Source organism: Gallus gallus, chromosome 2 (assembly GCF_016699485.2).
Source record: "Gallus gallus isolate bGalGal1 chromosome 2, bGalGal1.mat.broiler.GRCg7b, whole genome shotgun sequence".
Lineage (NCBI taxonomy): Eukaryota > Metazoa > Chordata > Aves > Galliformes > Phasianidae > Gallus > Gallus gallus.
Genome location: NC_052533.1, coordinates 96,642,241 through 96,661,804, shown reverse-complemented (window position 1 = coordinate 96,661,804; position 19,564 = coordinate 96,642,241). Strand labels below are relative to the sequence as shown.

Below are 19,564 nucleotides of genomic sequence, written 5' to 3'. Positions count from 1 at the left end.
TACTGAAAAGCGTAGGTGCCATTGAAGATGGGAGCACTCTGGATCCACTTCCTCCATAAATAAGTATCTCTCTTGCTTTAAATCTCTCCAGGATTCAAAAATAAACTCACTGATAATAGTTTCATCTTGCAATCCTTGTGTCATTTTCTTAATGGTTAAATTTACAATTCAAATTCAAGTGTTGTTTTAGGTTGGGAAGCTGGTAAGTGGTAACAAAACTGAAATGAAGTTAAATCATTAGCTGCCTTGAAACCCTGTTTTCTTCCACCACCAACCAAATTCAAAATTGACAAAAAAGAATGATGTTACCTTAATTATGTTAAAATAAGGCTAATCCAGTAACCACGTGTCATATTTCTTGGTAGACCAACCATGAAACACTGCTCCTTGGACATCCAAGGGCTTTTATATTAGATTCTGAGAAAGATATTAAACCCAGCCACCCAGAAATTAGTAGGTGAAGTAAGTGAAGTGGGTGAAATAGGAAGAATTAGTGATCAATTTGGGCTATTAAAAAAAAAAATTAAAAAAGGTCATGAGTAATTTTGTTTCTTTAAGTGAGTTGATTATTCACTAGAACTATTAGATTTTACCAAAGTTTGATGTTTATTCTTCACAGAACACCATCAATACCCACTCACGTCAGGGAAGTTACTTATACCCTGCAGTGATATAGCTACCCTATAGAAAGTAAAATATCTGGAAGGAAAAATGCAACATTATATTCAGATACTTAGGCTGCTCATCAAAGTACTCTGCTCTCCACAACAAAAAAAATCATGGCATTAAGTCCAATTTCCCTTGGTTTCCCAAAAGTCAAACTTCCCACTGAACCTATCCCTTCATCAGTGTAAGTGCAAGTGCTATGTGAATAGAAGTGTACAGGTTCCGCTCATACACCTAGGCAAAGAATAGCTGTAAACAAATGGAAATCTTCAATGAAAAACATTTCTTTAGGAAAATTTTTTTTATCATGGGTATGGTCAAACTCTTGAAAAGGCTTTCTAGTGAGGTGGTTGATGCCCCGTGCCTGTCAGTGTTCAAGAGGCATTTGGACGATGTTCTCAATAACATGCTTTAATGTTTGGTTAGCCTTGAAGTACTCACACAGTTGGACTCAATCTTTGAAGGGGCCCTTCCAACAGAACTCTTCTGTTCTACTTACATTACACAGTATGTCTACTTCTTACCACTTATACCATTAAAGCAAAAGGAGAGAGGGAAAGGTAACACAAAGATACAAGACTTAGGAAAAGGAATAAAAATAACAGGATTTCTGACATCTTTTCTCCTTTTTTCTTTTCCTTCTAAGAATTAAAATAGAGATGAAGATGTGAATGAAAACCCACAGTCTACCTGCTACAATAAACATCTCAAAACTGCCACAGAGGCAAAAAAAAAAAACCAGCACTTACTAAAAGCAAGCTCTGATTCAGTGTTAGCTCCTTAATACTTTTCTCCACTGATGAGAAAAATCATTAGAAGAGTTAATTATTTTTCCCATCAAATTGTCTCATTTCTTCTTTACATTTTAGCAACTTGAAAACTAATATACAAGGTGAGCGATGAAAAAAGTATTCTACAACTGGTGATGAGGCCACAGATTCTCATGGATTTGCAAAGTAGCAGTGACAATTAGTGGGCTTCTAGGTAGTTGCCTGAACCAGAGAGAAGCATCAAGAATAAATGTACACACCTTATAAATTACAAACCAAATATGCTATCTCGCATTGGACTCCTGGAGGAAACAAAAGCTTGTTTCAGGTATAAACTAAATAGGAAATAACTAAGTTAGAAACAAGTGATAAAGGCACAATTGTTAGAGCACAATACTGCAAATCAGCTTCCTTGGGTGCTTTTTGTCTGTGTCATCTCATCTACATTTTATGTTCTTTTTTTCTCACAATCTGTAAATCTTCTGCATATTGCTGATGCAGAGCAGTGAATGTGTAATTGAGGTGTTTAAAACAGAAGGGTTTCATTTTGTTGTTTTTGTTGTCCACACCATCCCCACTAGGTCAAGCTTACTGCTGAACCTACCGAACTGCAAAGACGTATTTTATTTAGTTTCAGAACTGCCTTAGGCCAAATCCACACAGGAAAGAAAGAATAAGAGCAGCCTCCATTAAATTACACTCAGAATTATTATTTGGCTTCTATTCAAGCTCAGAAATTTCACCCTATGTTAGGATTACTGTATTATTATTAAATATTCTATTTGGATCTTGCGCAGAGCTCTGAAATCTGTCTGTTAAGATCAGTCATTTTTTATTTTCTATGGTAATCAATGGCAGAACATCTAGCCTGTTAACTGTCTTTAAAACTGCAGTACTGCCACATGCGTAGCCAGTCCAACTCGCTTGCTTCATAAACCTAATATATATCAGAATTGACACATTCTGAAGACGCAGCTTCTCTATCAGAAAACTCAGAACTATCACACTCTTAGAAACCAGCAACATATTAACTCAGAAGCCTTTGAAGGATTTAGTGGACAAGGAACGTAGTCAGAATTTTTGTTGTTTAAAACTTCTTTTTTTGCACTGACAAACAAAAATGAAATTTCTGACATGAGAATCTGCATTTTTAATTTCATATTGATACACTAAACTTATCCTTTCATTATACTCAAAAGGACAATACAAGAGACTACTCAATTGCAGGCGCATAACCAACACCTAAAGCCTAAGCTTTCCCTGCAGCTTGTCCAAGTAATCACCTTATTCTTTTGGTCTGAACAAGGAGGCAAACACGTCCACTGGCACTCATCTATCAGAAGGATAGCGCCTTGAAAGCCGATTAACACGATAGCTATCACATCAATTAATACACATGGCAGCAACTACAGATATGACAGCATATCATTAATATGATAGATATCAAACGATAGAACAACAGAGCTGAAAGAGAAAGGGTTTTGCAGAAACGGAGGATCAGTACAAATAACCTTATTCTCCCCACACTGAGATCCCTTTCAGAGTGACATAAACTAAATTGGTGAGCTCCGATTCCCATATTTCATTTTGCGATACAATTGGGTAACATGAATGGCTTCATGTATTAACTACAGAAGGAACATTTTTGTGATGAGTTTTAACAGAAACACCATAACACCTAACTTACTGCTTCACGTTCTGCTATTTCTGCTTTTAACAGGCAAAACTTCCCTCGGAGGGATCAAGTTTACTGCAAGACCTATTTTTCCTCCAGCCATTACCTGAACTTCTATCAGCAGACTAGGGCTGAATTTTTGCCTCCCTGCTCTCCCCCAGCTGATAGAAAGGCTTCCTGGTGGCACCTCCAGAATGAGGATTTCATCACAAATCCCGTGAGATTTCGGGGTGCGCAGATTATTAAAGGCACATATCATCCTGCAAAATCAAAAAGCCTTTACAAGGAGCAGTCAATTTCTCTTACAGGGACCCTGGACAGATGGCAGGATTGGACTATCACTAAATCAGCTTAGTCAAATACATTATTAGTTCTCCAGTCCAGTAATTCAGTGTGTATTCTTAATGAAATCGCTGAATGAAAAGGGCGATGTGCCAAGCTTAAAGCAAGTAAACAACAGAAATCCACTTTCCTCCAAGATCAACCCTCTCCTGATGTTTATCTGAGTCACAAAAGACTGAGCTCCGCTTGAAAAAGCAGCTCATTACAAAACACAGAAGACCAAAATCTAAATTCCACCTTTGTGCATGTGTTTTCTATATAATCAAGTGTCTCGTTTTGTTGTGGCTATGAAGAGATTCAGGCAAATCATGGAGACAGATGAGTGCCTGACACAGAGCAGCCACATCAAGGAACATCATAATGGGCTCTCAGGTATCTAAGCACCAGGTCCCTCGCAGGCTGGACACACAGCATCTCCTGAGGTAATGCCATTAACAAGTGATGAGCACTTCACTCATGACCACCAGCACCTAATGCTTCAGCACAGCTTAATGCTCTCCAGAAAAGCTGCATGACCCTGCTTTGATTTCCAAGAGGCTATCCTGAATCCCTGTTAATTCTCCTCTTAGCAGCGCAATGATCTACAAGCTTTCATGGAATTACCAGACTCGCACCCAATCATTCACAGAGAGTTTTGCCAACAACAGTCAGTCACATTTTTACTAAGAGAAATTGCTCTCATAAAAACAGTTCTCCCTGTCTCACAGTGACATTTCCTTTGTCACCATAAGGACAGAGGTCAGATAGTAGAACTGACCACCACCACTGCATGTGCCAGTGATTCTTCACTGCTGCAACTGCCCCTCCATCAGGATGTACCTTTACTGTACATCCAGGGATTAAAAAAAAAAAATCCTAGATATAAGTACACAATAAATAAACACATTTAATGCTGCTTGAATTTTGAGCATATAACACACTTGAATGTAGGCATGGCATTGTTTTTAATACAAAATTATTACACAGCTTTTCCAATCTTACCACTCTGTGCTATTAAATGCAAGGTCTCGTCTCCATTAGCATGAGAGAGGTGGAGAGATCTTCTGTTTGATTCAACACAATGAATAACAAGTATTTATTTGTATTGAAATAAATATTGTATCTCTACAACCTATTTACTTCCCTAAATTGTTGTCTGAAACAGTCAACATTTCATGTTCCCAATGAAAAGATAGAAAAAAACTCCACAAATACTATAATTTTCAATGCACAGTAAGATTTGTAATAATTATATGAAATACATTTAACCAATAGTTTGCAGACACAGCACACAAAAGGCTCCTTAAAACACTGTGACAATTGATTCACTCTGTGATTTGACACAAGCTGGATGGTGTTCACCAAGCAATTTCTTCACCATTGTTTAGGACAGGTTATTTCATTCATTCCTCACTTTTAAACAAATGAGAGAGTTTGTGTGTATCTGTATACCAGCATACACACCGCACAATTCACGCAACGAGCCTATGATGTTAGGTGGGTCTTCTCCAATACCTGGCAATTAACCTCTCCTACATGTGAGTCACTCACATTCACAGAATGCTTTCTATGTGAGCGCTGCATGTTTACAAATGAGGCTGGCATACTTTATATAATCTTCACCACCTTGGCTGAGACAACAAAGCAGAGCTATCATCACAGGCAGAGTCACAGGCAGACGCACATTAAATAAGGTCACCTGCTTCCTTACTTCCTACTATGGCTATGGCAACTGGACCCTGAATTTCACACACAGCTTGAAATAAATGGAGTATCGATTCAGGATAGTTTACATGTTCTGCAAAAAAAGTTAATGATTATTATTAGCTCCATTTTTAAGAAGTTTTCCACAAACTCTAATACATTCAATTAGGCCATACTCTCTTCCACAGGAATCAAAAAAGTGCAATATGCTCTCTCTGCTGAATTCCTGGTTCTGAAAAACACCAACATCATCCTAACCAAGTCTAAAGCTGCAGCCCTTAGGGGATTTTGGAGGAGGAAGGAGCCACTGACTCCTTCGCTGTCTCCTTCAAGATGACAAAGACAAACAGAAGAGTTAATATGATCATGGTCACAGTGATTATTAGAGACAATTTAAAGTGGTGCATTTGTCCCAAGGCAAATTCTAACCCGCTGAAGTTTTTCCTTTCTAACCATTGTCAAAAGTAATTTTTAAAAAATACTAAAATTAAAAAGCTCTTTCTCCATGGAAGACAACAAAGTATAATATATCCAGCCGAATCTCAACAATCTCTTTTGGAAAAAAGCATTTTTGTTTTCCCAAAATGGATTTTTTTTTTTAATGTTCCCTTACAAATATTTCAACAGAGGTTTATTATCATCATCTCCATTTTTACTGTTAGGGTCTTTCATTATCTTCTGTTAACAAACACAAAGCAAAATTGTAAACAGTATTTAGTATGTAAAGCAAGTGACACAGTAGATCATCATTTCTAAGGAAGGTACTACACTCATGAACCAAGTTTCTTCAAATCCTGGAATAAGAACAGAATGCATTTGCTTCATCTGAACTATATAAAGAGAAACAACACATGTCTACTTTCAATGGCTGTACTCGCTTCTGCCAGGAATTACTCCTTACCCTGTATGCTGCAGAAAGGACCCTCCCATTTTGTTAAAAACACTCGCAAGAATCTGGATGGCTTTGGCAATTTGCCATGTGTGTTGAATTCGCTGGCTTTTCATTTTACCTTTAAACCAGCCACTTCCATACACAGTTTTATCTAAATATAAACCTTATGGCAATAGCCATTTGTCACCTTCACATATATTATTGATGAGAAAGCACACAGCTCACCAATTAGGATGCCTGCACTGACGTTATCTCCAGGCTAAGCCTGAGGTACTGATGGAACAGCTGAAGTAAAAACTCAGTTTTACACTTGAAAGAAGGTTCAAAGGCAATGAGAACAGACTGCCCTGCAAAGGACACAGATAGCTGTGCTTACTGCTGGAAAAGTTTATTTAAGGAGTAGACTATATGACTTACTCTGTATCACAATAAACTACTATGAGTTGACATCCTGTTCAACTAGAAGGTCTACTTAGTTTTCATTCAAGCTTTGGATTAAATCTATGAATCTGACATAATGATAGCTTAAACATTCTTTTAACCCTCATCACAGCTTAGTATCAAAGATACAGTGTCAAATAATGGTTAAGATACAATGCAAACAGTTTTAACTGGTATTGTATTTCTATTGCTAGCCCAGCAAGACATCATACAGTATTTCTTAGGCCCCATATTGCCAATTGTAAATGAAAAGAAATATTAAAAGCACAGGAAATCAGGACAACTTTAGGCGGACAGACAATCCGGAGATCACTCGTCTTCTCTGCTTCTATCCACGTTCCTGGGATGTCAAATAACATCAACCTATTCCGTAAACACTAAGTATTTATTCCACAATCTACTGGTCATTTCTAAACTAACTACGTCAAATGAATTTATCCAAGAGAAATCATCTAAAACAAAAAATTCTGCTGAAGATTCATGCTTGAAAGAAATGACAGCGAACAAGTTTATATCGTACCTCCAGCCCTGTTCCTTGAAAACTACATGAACCTCTGTATGTGAGCATGAGACCCAATATCTCACATTAAGACACATTTATGCACCTGTTAATAAGTAATAAATGCTACACACATTTCACAGTAAGACTTCCCATTGAAAACATTCCACATTTACATTACATGATAATGAAAAGGCTCTGAGCTAAATCAGCACCGCCAGAGAACACAAATACTTCTCTTACCTCCATTTCTGTGCAGTGTAAATGCTCCGATTTATCTGTAATAAAAAAAAAAAATAGCTTTCAGATTAAGTCAGTGGGCAAAAAACATGGTTCTTTTCCTTACTTCTATCGCACATTTCAGTAATATTGGCATTACAAATGCATCACAGACTTAACAACAAAAAGATCCCGCACTCTTTATTTGATCCTAACTCTCCCTTTTATGATCTGTCTTTAATGTTTGGCTTCATTATTTAAATGGTATGAATGACGCTCAGCCATGAAGGGAACATGCAAACACATTGGCTTCAATTAAGTAGATGCAAATAATTATTTCAAGAGAAAAAACACCATTAATTCGCAACTAGGAAAAAGCCACTGTTTCATTTGATACTATCGGGATATCAAGGAGTTGAACAAGAACACCAACCTCAAGAAAACTAAAATAGAAATATTACTGTAATATTTTTGTAAGTCCCCCTTCTCGCTTTTTGCATCTCCAAAGCATCACTTTGCAATTTATATGATACAGAAAAATTAAGTTTCTCAACTGTTTCAGATTGAAAATCTCAATTTTCTCAAAGTCAAAATGCTTTGGTATAAAAGGGTGAGTGGCTTGACACACCATAAAAAATAGGACAGAAATTTTGCATCAAATGCCATCTCAGCAGCAAGATTACCATTTCATATTAATAATTCATTACAAGAGCAGTGCAAAATAATTCTGGCAGGATGATCTTCTGTTGGAAAACAATAATGAAGAAAATATTTCACAGAAGTATCTCCATTTCAAAAGGGGAGCTACCCAAAACTTTAATTTCAAAACACGCAGACGTTTAATCTCACTTCTTTTGTCTTTTTTTGGGTAGTGCTGCACTCGCACTGCTACATCTGCAGTCTGTAGTGCTGGGCCTGACAATGCTCGGCCTGGGAGCGCAGGACATGATTCTGCATCCCCATCCATTCAGAACTCAGGCCAGAAGTGTTGGCCAGAAGTGTCTGCTCTGGGTGATGGCTGCTGAGCACGCCCAGGGAACCAAAGGCCCAAATGGAGTGGCCGGGGAGAGCCTGCAATTTGTAGCCCTAACTAGGAAGATTGCTTTTATCAGGTTGCCTGGTGAGCTGAGGAGGCTCAACCAAGTGGTAGCATAATATTAGCACTGAGGAACGATCACGGTGGCTTAATAAGCAAAATCTGAATGGCATGCAGGACTGACAGCGCTGGGGAAGTCACCCACACAGAAACAGATTAATTTTTCATATTGCACTAGTCACCTTGCCTTTGAAACTAAAGGTTAAACACGTCTTGCATGAATAGGGAACACCTAAGCAGCAGAGGGAAAGCTGTTTGCCTTCGTTTTGAACTCTCGCCAGCATAAGCTGAACACTGAACGCTGGTGTCTGATTTCATAACGAAGCACAGGAGAGTGACTTAAAAGGGTGGCTCTTTTAAATACGTTTTGCATCCTCTTCTCAAAAGGACTGGTGATTCTGGTCCGTTCATGTCAAGATCCATAGAAGAGCCATTTTTGGCTTTCAAAACGGTAAGACTTGTGTTATTATTTTAAATTATAATTGAGGGAAATTCACTACACTTTTCTTTTAGTATTCCTATGACTACTAGCAGAGTTATGAATACTGGGGGCTAATTCTGTGAAATCTGAATGACCGCCGACCAAAACAACATAAATCCACAATACAAGGCCACACAAGAGCAATTCTCAGAAGTGTAGTCTAAACAGGGGGGAAAGGTTGCAATTTTAAACCTCTAACCATGCAATGGCATAGCAGTCCTCTAGAACGTGTCACCACTGATAAGCTATTCCAAGTTGCATCTCCTGCAGTCTGGTGGAAGAGCAGTCAAACACCTCCAGATCCTCTCAGTAGCACAGACACAAAGCACCCATCGCTACACTTCAAAGCGACTCTGAGGTCCTACAAAGAGCCTTTGAACAGAAATCTTAACCAAATCCTGGAGTACAAAGCAAATTCACCAGCCCAGACCAAAGGAAACAATGTAAAAATCACATTTACAAAGGGACAGCAAGAAATTCATCTCACAGCGCCTTTGATAAATCTTTGACAAACTTTCATGAAAGCACCTGAACTTTAGAAACTCATCTTATTTTGTATATGATACTATCAAAATGAACTACTGCTTTCAGAGCCAATATTTATTACTACTGCAACTAATGTAGAGAACATATTAAGATGAATTTTTCACTCTCGTTGCTCGTGAACTGGATACCACCACCAAAAAGTTATGTTTCTACCAGGACTTAAAAACAACAAAATTGTTTTTTTAGCATGTAATTCCATATTCCAGGTAGGGAAGGGGGAGAAACAAGTAGTTTAAGTCTCACAACAGCTCCAACGTACTACAGGCGGTATTGGAGACAGGTGTGCAAACTACTGATTGACGTACACCATTTTAATATGCTAGATTTACCTCACTACTCCTTTCCTTACCCCTCTGAGCCCTGATTGCAGCTATACTCTGAGCGGGTTTCCCCACCCTGTTTGCAGGGACTTATGGGCACACTCCTCTGGAAATTTCCCAAATTACTGAAGAGCTGGGTACGAACAGTGCTCACCCAAGAAGCACACACTGACTTGAACCTATCAAGACTGACATGAATTTGCTTTTGTGTGGTCCGTGCAAGCCAATTTACTCCTGATAGCCGGGAACTGAACTTTCTTCTCTTCAGCTGAGATTACTGAAAAAAAACAGGAGCTTCTAAACATAGCCCAAGGGTCACACTTTCCTAATTTGCACTTGGAGGAATAAAAATACATCCCTATAAGTCATAAAACTGTCTCTGTTTGCAGTCTCTGTCTGCAAGCAGCTTCAAGTGTTTATCCGGTAACTAGGGGAAGGCTTACAAAGTCATTTCGGCTGTTGCTTCTTTACCTACATCCATCCTTCACCGCCCAGTACAGCCATTCAGCTAGCTGCTAACATGTGCAGCAATTTCACCATTCTTAACCCCAAAATATATGCATCTCAATAGCATTTTTCCACGACAGCTTTCCAGTAGTGGCTAATGCATTCATTACCAGCAAACAGCATAACTTGAACCGTCAAGTTAACTTTGCTTTACAAACAGGCTACAGTTTGGGAAATCGTATGATCTTTCACTCATCAACTGGAGAAAAGCAAAAACCGTTCATATTTTTGCAAGCAATGAGGCTTAAATAGGAAGTTTCTTGTATGTCTGAAAACAGTTTTCAAAAGAGCCCCATATGTGTCATGAAATAATAATAACAACAACACAACAACAAACCCCTGAGCAACGTTTTTCATTTCTCAGAATTTCTGTTTGAAAATTATTCATATTTCCAAGCCCCAGCAAGTGGAGTCGGGCCAAGCTTCCATCAAGCACTAAGGTACTCTGACTCATCCCTCAAGGCAGGAGCTTCAGGCTGCCATTTAGACGGGGAAAAATAATTACTTTCACATAATGTCTCAGAATGCTGTTTAAAAAAAAAAAGACTGCACACAATTTATCAATAGCCCGTGCTTCACTCAGGTGTAATTGCCATGCTTTCCAAGGGTGAGCAGATCACAGTTAAGGATCTACACAGATTTAAAAACAAAACAGCAATCGCATCACGTACTGCTGCCAGGACTAAGGAGCCTGCACTTAAGACTTCATTTTAAAGCTGAAGTAGATAATTTGGCATGTTGAAATGGACTGATATAGGCTACACACGCAGGATTCACAAAACAATTTGCACTCCACTGTCCAAAGAAATCCTAAACTACTGAGTCGATGCTTGTGATTTGACACCACAGCCACAGGGCTGCTGCTTCCACTACGAGCAGCTTAAGAGCCTCAGAGCACCTTCCTGGCCTGCCTTCAACATCCCCAGATCCTCTGGATGGATCTGAAAGCGCTGGCTTGCTTTCAGAATCAAGATTGTCAGCACTGATGTTCCAACAACTGTGTTGCTGATGTATGCTTTAGTAACAAGCCCGAAAGTGATTTTGTGTTGAAGAGTAATATTCTACTTAGATTTCACAGCCTACTTCTGTGCTTCTGGGCAAACCAAACCTACTTCTTCCACAACAGTAGACCTCAGGGTGCCCTCGGGAAAGAGGGGCACTACCCATTCAGAAGTTGAATTTGTATTTGCTTTCTGACTTTCAAGTCTTCAAGAGGCGCTGTACCTACAGTAATAGTAGGCCTTTCCCTGCCCTCAAGAGAAGAAGGAACTCCTTAAAAGAAAAACATCAGACTCATTTGGGCAGTGTTCTCAGACATAGGGTAGGGGTCTGGGTGGTGCTGTGTGGAGCCGGGGGTTGGAATTGACAATCCCTGTGGATCCCTTTCAACCTGGGATATTCTATGATTCATTTAATCATCTGATTGCAGGAACTGAGGCATTCACTACAAAATCTGGCAAGACCTTCAACTCAAGAGTCAAGATCAGTACCAATAAAAAGGAAAGGACAAGAATGAAAAAAGCAAAGGCAACCAAGCAACATAAAAAGATGAATATGTAAAGAACTGGATTCATAATTACATGGAGAGAAAAATAATGATGTAGCAGAAGTGAGACAGATTTATTGTAGAGGATGGATATTACAGGAGAAACAAATGAAAAACAATGGAAGGACAGAGAGAAATCTTGGGTAAAAACAAAAACATGTAAACAAACAAAAGGTCAAAGTGGCAAAGAAAAATGTAGGTCAAGCACAGGCTATAAGAACCACCAGGCTACAAGGTGGAAGGTGAAGAAGACTGAGAAGAGGAAGAAGACTGGAATTAGGAGAGTTAACAGGAGACCCCTCAGAGAGGCTATTTTTAAGGAAAATGCCTAGGTCTTCAGGATCAACACATCCTTCCTCTAAACTTTGCGAAGAAAGATTACAAGAAATGAGGTGAAGCTTTGCAGCTCATGGCTTTTTGGACCTGCATCGTGATTTATGTATCTGTCTCCAGTTGATGATTCGTAAATGGTCTGCCTCACTTTTCAAAGTGGGACAGGACAAAGGAAAGAAAATTCTCAGAAAGTACAAAGAAAAATCTTAGAGAGGATACAGAAGGAGACCAGAAATCTCCTCCATTGTGTCAATCTTTTATCATGCCTTCATCTTTCTCTGTTCAACTTGGATTCACTGAAGTTACTCCTCATTTTGCATAGTCGTAAGTAATCATAGAACCATCAAATGGCTTGGGTTGGAAGGGACTCCAAGGATCATTGAGTTCCAACCTCCATGCCACAGGATGGTTGGAATCTTCTATATCTTGTACACTGTGGAAACCTCTATACGTTGTACAAACCAGGTAAAGACTGACAGTTCTTTTACATGGTTATATTTTGCAATGGAAATTATTTCAAAATAATATTCTTTAATGCCAAATTAAAGCTATCCTCTAAGGTATGATACAGTGATTATTCACTGTTTTGTCCCTCTACCACTCTGCACAAGGAAACTGGCTCTGGTTACTGGGCAATTCTTTCCACCATCATCTGCTCACCTTCTGTAGCAAACCTCTAAGTCTACCTAAGGATCAAGTCAATTTTGTTATTCTAAGATAAATATTGTGGTCACTGTGCATCTCCAAGTGCTGCTAAGCTCTATTCATAGCTGTCATTCTCTTGTGAAGATGCTTATTTAAGTACAGATAACGCACTCACTCTTCTCTGGCATGTCCATACATAAATCTTTCCCCCAAAATGCTTGAATATGCATGCACTCAGAGCTCATGTGTTTCAAAAAGCTTTCTTTACCTTATATTCTGTTACTCAATTACATTTTCATTCCTCCTGGAGCTATCCGCTCACTTGCCAGCCCAACAAGCATGTGTGCTTGCAACAGAATGCTGACTCCACTGAGGCCACTGGGAGTTTTCAGCAGGCCACTGCTTTCCTAAACTGATACCACAGCACTGTAGTACCAGTTATGAGCTTTTACCAGCTGTTAATCAACTCTCTCAAATAGATGAAAAAGCAGTCGTCACTTTTTCTCTACCTTGGCTATACCTGCAGCCTTGTATTTACACTGTACAAACTGACTCACCTTTTTGTTGCTCTTAAAAGTGCACAGCAATAAAATTCAATAGCACGCTCACAGCTCTACATGTGTCACACAAACTAGCTTAAGGTTTTATCAGGAATGGAACAATAATTGTTCTGTCTCTTTACCGGATCCAACTCTGTAATCTAATAAATTAATTTGGAAACAGAAAGTTTTTTTCACCTTTCTTTTGATAGAGATGATGAAAAAGCTCTCTCACTTTTCTGATACATTCACTGTCAAGAGGGATCCAGGATGCTACGTATCTTTAATCCTCTCATTGCCTGCCTTACCACAGCCCACCTGCTCCAACCTTGGCAAGGACAGTCAAGCTCCAGTCAGGCTCCTTCAGCATGCTGCTGTGGGTCAGCCTCGCTGCCTGATGCCATTTTCAGACCTGAATCACCCCATTAAAGGCTACTCCGTCACACCACCACAACTACTGCCCTCATTTTTAAAGTCCTTACCATGCTAATCCACTCCTACCTGTCATCCCCAACCAAGTTAGTACCTGGTAAGCTGTCACCTTCAGCCAGCCCCTGAAGCTGCACTCCATTACCCATTACTTTTTATTGTCATTATGAATATCTGAAGCCCAGAACTCTTCAAAGCTTCTTCTTCTCAAGTTTTCCTCTGGAGTCACAAATGCATATATCAGACAACACCAAATTACTATGCCTTCACAGTCTGATTTGCACAATGTAAATGTGATAATTAGTAACAGAGGACACCTATCACTGCTGGTAGCTTTCTTCCACTGGTTTCATGCAAGCATCTGGAATGTAAACTAATGTATTTAGTTATTTGAAACCACAGATATTATTTTGTTACATTGGGGTCTTCCTGCTATACTCTCTCCAACAAGGTCCCTGGGATCCCACTTACATTCCCAGAGAGCCCACCCAAACTCCCAGTGCTCTGACATAAGCCATAACTGGAAGCCTTCCAGTTACTCTTATGCACTAGAAAATACTCTAATGGTAGAAAGCTTGGCATGGCTGAGGCCTAAGCTTTTTCCCTTTTACTGATGAACACAGCAAGCAACAGAGATGAAGCATTAACTCACCAAGGCTCTTCTCTGCTGTCTAGAGCCATTTTCTTCCTACTTTGACTTCTGCCATTACTAGATATATACCTTAAAACTCTAGCAAGAGACAGTGAAGCTTAACCCATTGACCCTTACTATCTTTAAGTACAGATGTTTCTGAATAACTTTTTGGATTCAGAGCATAATTACTAATTCTAGAAGTGGGATTTATTTCAGCAGTATTCATAGCAGCACTCACTTTGAAATTTAAACAGCAACCACAGCTACTCCTATCTATTATCTTTCAAAAGGATTGACCAAATTAGAAGGAAAACATCAGGGCGTTCATTTTGTTCTGAAAAGCCTGCATATTTTTCCTCATCATTCTTCGAGAGACTGGTAGATGAGAATGTCTAGATGCACACAAGCTCAATTTGCATTTATTAGCCTTATAATTTCCACCCTGCCTTCCAGTAGCTGGGCACACAAAGAAGAACGTGAAAATCACTAAAACTGCCAACACTGTGTAAACTATTCCCCTCTAGCATGTCTCACCCTGAGCTCTCCAAGTCCCATGAAAGCCACCACGCAGTCAGCTTCTCTGTGATCTTTCTGGTTCAAAGCAGGAATGCCCCCTGCACCATACCCTCGCTCTGAACACCTGGCAGCTGTCCCAGAGAAAACCTGCATGGTACTTAATGCTGACAAAGCCAGCAGCAGCCTCCCTCTGTGCCTCCTCCTCCAGGGCCAAAGCATGGCGCAGACAAGGCCCGCCGCCATCACACGCAGCGAGGAAGGCCGAGGAGCGCTGCCTGTGCACAGGCCTCAGCAGCTGAAACACGGTTTCTCCAAGCTTGTTCATTCCCATAATTGTCTCCTAGAGTAGAGGGAAAAACAACTAGCACCACTTGTAAGCACTGCTCCTCAAGGAGAGGACTGGAGGGAGTCAAACCACATGTTTACATCAAACATCTAAACTGGTTCCGAAGTTGGTTTTGATTGCAGCTGGTACTTCGCTAGACGCCACCATGAGTTCACTTCGTATCAATTGCAAGTAAAATACAGAAGAAAAAAAAACGTGCATTAGGTAAAATACTTTCTGTGCTTTATCTCCAATTTCATCTGGGCTATTCCTAAGCAATCCACATTTCTGTGGTATTGAAATGTCAGACGGTTAGAATGATTCATACGAAGATGACCACAGAGAACTCCTCATTTTTTGCACGTTCAGGTTTGTTCCTTTCCTCACTCCAGATCTGGCAGACGGTATGGTTTGCAACACACTGTGAAAACATCACTTCATCAGTGTCCCTAAAGCAAACTCTGTGACACGGCCGCATTTGCTCTCGAATTAGCCTGAGCTCTGCTGACAGGCGTGACTGATCACATCGTTCCCCGCAGCCCTGAACAAAGCCCGAATGTTCGCTACCCAAAGGCGCCATTCTTTGGGGACTCCTTTATTTGCCCACACAGGATTCTCTTGTGCACAGACACAGAAACCAACAGCCAACACTGGATTCTGTGAATCATCCAAACCTTTCCACCAACCTACAGTCATACATTCTTTATGCAGTAACAAAACAGTTTCACAGCTCGGAGCGTTAACCCACAGAACCCCTACTGCTCCCACTAATCTCCTGACATGGCCACTCAAACCCTACTTGCCCAAGATATAAAGGCAGGAAAACAATGGTGAGGAATCCTTCCTGATCCTCACTCACCGAGGATTCACATCAGGTAACGTGAATGCTCACATGAAAATGAACAACTGGGTGACGCTCCCATTCTGAATCCTTCCTTCTCCTGGTTAGCCAAAACCTAATTGATTAAAAAATAATAAGATAACCAGGTATTAACAGACTCCATCGGTAAAATCAAGAAGATTTGAAAACTGTTCTCTGGTTTTGGATAATGACAGGGGTTCAGTGTTGAGGCTGTTTTCCTGCCCTCTGTATCAGTGAAACTCATCTTTGTTTCCTACCTCAAGGACATTTTATTCATTTTCTGGGTATTTTTAGTTGGAATTTCAAGCACTGCACATTAGCCAGAAAAATTATTCACAATAAACGGGTTAGGAAACGTACCACTGAATTCTACATAATCAGTACTTCTCTTCAAGATAACTTCAATTTGTATCTCAAGAGTAAAATTAATGTGTCCAGACAGACAGCTGTAGGGCCCATGCTGCTGCATAGGACTCACCAGCCATACACCAGGGTAGTGCATCTTACATTCTCATTGCAACTAAGCAGAAGGCATGAGTGTTAAAGACGGTATCCATTTGAGAGGCTTGTGCTGAAATTGGGTCACAACGCTCACTAATCATCACCTAAGGACACTGCGGGGAGCAGCAAAGAAAAGAAATGGAGCAGCTCAAAAAATACCAAAAAAGAAGCAAGCTAGCTATCAGCTCATCAATATAACACATTATCAACATTCACTGTATCATGCAAATGATGGTTTCCAATAGAAACCCATACAGGCTCCACAAACCAACAAATAAAAGCCGCTTGACCGGAACCACACTGGTTTTATGCTGTTGACAGTTACTCCTACAAACACACAGAATCCTTTGTATAAGGCTCAAAGGCTGAGCAATGCACTGCCCCAGTGTGCTCAAAGCTATAGATGCGGGGGAGATGAGGGAAGTAACCCCAGGAGGAATGCTGCTGCTGTGCAGATTCAGGCAGGAGTGGGATCACCCAGCAGTGGACAGCTGGCAGCAGGCTCCCTCCTGCCTCCTCCCTTGGAGAAGCCTGAACTTCACACCCTGATGCACCCAACACCTTCCTACAGGCCGTTAACACGTACTGTAAGAGGAAATGGAATGAGTCGACAAATAGCAAGGAAAAAGCAACAAAAGGGAAAGAAAAAATAACATACTAAACCAATGCATTTCCTACGGCTGAATAGAGAGAAAGAGGAGTCTGATAGCATCTCAGAGCACTGTAAGTAAAGCAGAACGCAGCATGCAGTACTTTGCGTTCTTGTGACATGCTGGGTATCCCCCCAGCACCTCTGGGTGCTGGGCTGGCGTTCTGTTAACATTAAAATAACCTATTTTTTTATTTTTTTTTTTAACTAAAAAGCACATTAGATCCCATTTAAATGGAAAACAACCATCAGGCTCATTTAACTCATGGAAGGAGATCAGGGCCCCCGTTCCATTCTGCACGTTCTGACGATGGCACGTACCGCCGGCTCCAGACCGGATTACTGTGAATCTCTGCAAAGACTTCAGCCAGACACCCCATCAAAAGGCCCCATTAACGACCAACACCCAGCGTAATACCCACGCTCCCATTTTGTGACCTGCGCTCCGCAGCCCTGACACCTCTATCTCGGGAAACCCAGCGCCGGTCAACGTCGGCGGATCGCTTCCCGAGCGACTGCGGGCTGCATCCCTGCGCTGGCCAGCTTGACTTTCTCTTCGGAAAGCAAGCGGGCATCAGCGCCGCACGCACCGCCCCGGCAGTACCCCCGTCCCCGCGGCCTTACCTGCGGAGGGCGGCGCGCGGCGGGGCTCGGCCTGCTGCAGGGTGACGGCCCCGTCCCGCCACACGCGGAGGTGGGCGGCCGCCCCCAGCCTGCCCGCGGGGCTCTCCCGGCGGCGGGCCCGCAGCCAGGCGCAGCACTGGTAGCAGACGGCCCACGCCTGCTCCTCGTTGATGGGCTGGTTGTAGAGCCGGAGGATCTCCTCCAGCGATAGCGCCTCCGGCTGCCCGCCGGCCCCGCCGTCCTCCTCCTCGTCGGCGGCGGAGGACGGGCGGGAGGCGCCGGGCTGGGGCTCCGCGCCGCGCTCCCCCGGCAGCGCCATGCCCCGCTCCGCCGCCCGGGCTGCCCGCGCTGCTCCTCGGCTCAGGCCCCGCCGCGGTTGCTGCTGCTGCTCGCGGTGCGGCTGCTGCCGTTGCTGCTGCTGCTGCTGCTTGTAGTGCTGCCGCGCGGTCCCGCCGCGCTCATCCTCCCCGCCCCGCCAGTGGCAGCAGGCCGCCGGACAGCCCGGCCCAGGCAGGCGGGCGGGCAGCGGCCGGCCGGCGGGAGGAGCGGCGCCCGCCGCTGCCGCCGCCGCAGGGGGCACAGCTCATAGCAACGCAATGGCGTCCTCGCCCGCCCCCGCCGCCAGCGGCCGCCGCTCGGCGTCGCAGCGCCCCCTGGCGGCCGGCCCGGCCCTGCCCGCTGCGTCAGGTACAGGCGAGCCTGCGTCCTTGGGCCGCGGGTTCTGCGCAGCTTCGGCGGTAGACCCCCCGTAGCATATAGGAACCGTACGATCCTACGTCGCTATTACTCGTGTTTCAGGTTTCACAGAAAGCGTCAGCGAACGGAGCGCTGCGTTCATGCTGAGGGAGGGCCGCGGCCCCCGCGCAGCGCCCACAGCCGACCCCGTGCAGCTCCCTGGCCGGCGGGAGCCGGGTCAGCCACTGGCACCGGAGCAGGCGGGAAGGTCCGCACGCACATAAAGGCCTAAGAACAGCTGTGCGTGCGCTGCCCACGGCCAGAGCGGTCTGCCACACGTGAGGGAGCTGACAGGGCTGGGCCTGAGTGGGAGGCCAGCAAAGATGATGAAGGGCCTGGAGCATCTCCTGTATGAGGAAAGGCTGAGTAACCTGGCACTGTTCAGCCTGGGGAAAAGAAGACTGAGAGGGGATCTGAGAGAAGTTTATAAACACCTAAAGCGAGATGGGAGGCAAATAAATGGGGCTGGGCTCTTGGTGGTGTATAGCAACAGAATAAGGAGTAATGGCCTAGAACTTGAACATAGGAAGTTCCATACTAACATGTGGAAGAACTTTACAGTAAAAGTGACAGCACACTGGAGGAATAGGCTGCCCGAAGAGGCTGTGGAGTCTCCTTCTGTGGATATATTCAAGGCCCATCTGGACGGCTATAATTTTACCTAGCTGCAATTTCACCAATGACAATTAAGCATTCTCTCTCAGTGTCTCCTTCCTATGAGAGAGGAAGCTGATAACTTACGCAACAGTAATTTGCAGTGCCCCCATCTGTACAAGCAGAGTACCACACACGGGACAGGCACCAGGTGCCAAAGAGCTACACGCTGGTCCGTATTTTGCTTTCAACCATACTGAACATAATGCTTTTTGCCCTCTTACAGCTACACACACTGACACTGTGTGGATCCACTACACTGCCAGGAAAAAGGGATGAGCTTACACAGACATCAAACCCAGCACAGCTGTCAACACATTCAGGTGTCCGAGTCTTGTATTCAAACATAAAAAACCCCACCATAGCCTGTTGCATTCACAGATTAACAGTATTACCTACACCTGACTGACCTTAGAAGCTACTGCAAGCCCCAAA

At 42.6% G+C, this 19,564-nt stretch overlaps 1 protein-coding gene across 7 annotated transcripts in view; it reads right to left on the bottom strand.

The window, feature by feature from the left end:
- The window catches only part of SPIRE1 (spire type actin nucleation factor 1), a 125,211-nt gene extending 106,908 nt beyond the window's left edge, over window positions 1–18,303 (bottom strand). For all 7 annotated transcript variants that reach the window (XM_040696641.2, XM_040696644.2, XM_040696642.2 and 4 more), the window contains exons 1-2: window positions 17,741–18,303; window positions 7,212–7,246 (exon numbers count right to left, since the gene is read on the bottom strand). In XM_040696641.2, coding sequence (XP_040552575.1) covers window positions 7,212–7,246; window positions 17,741–18,059 — 354 coding nt within the window. In that variant the 5' untranslated portion in view covers window positions 18,060–18,303. The remainder of the gene's footprint in view (window positions 1–7,211; window positions 7,247–17,740) is intronic.
- Between the last annotated feature and the right edge of the window lie 1,261 nt (window positions 18,304–19,564).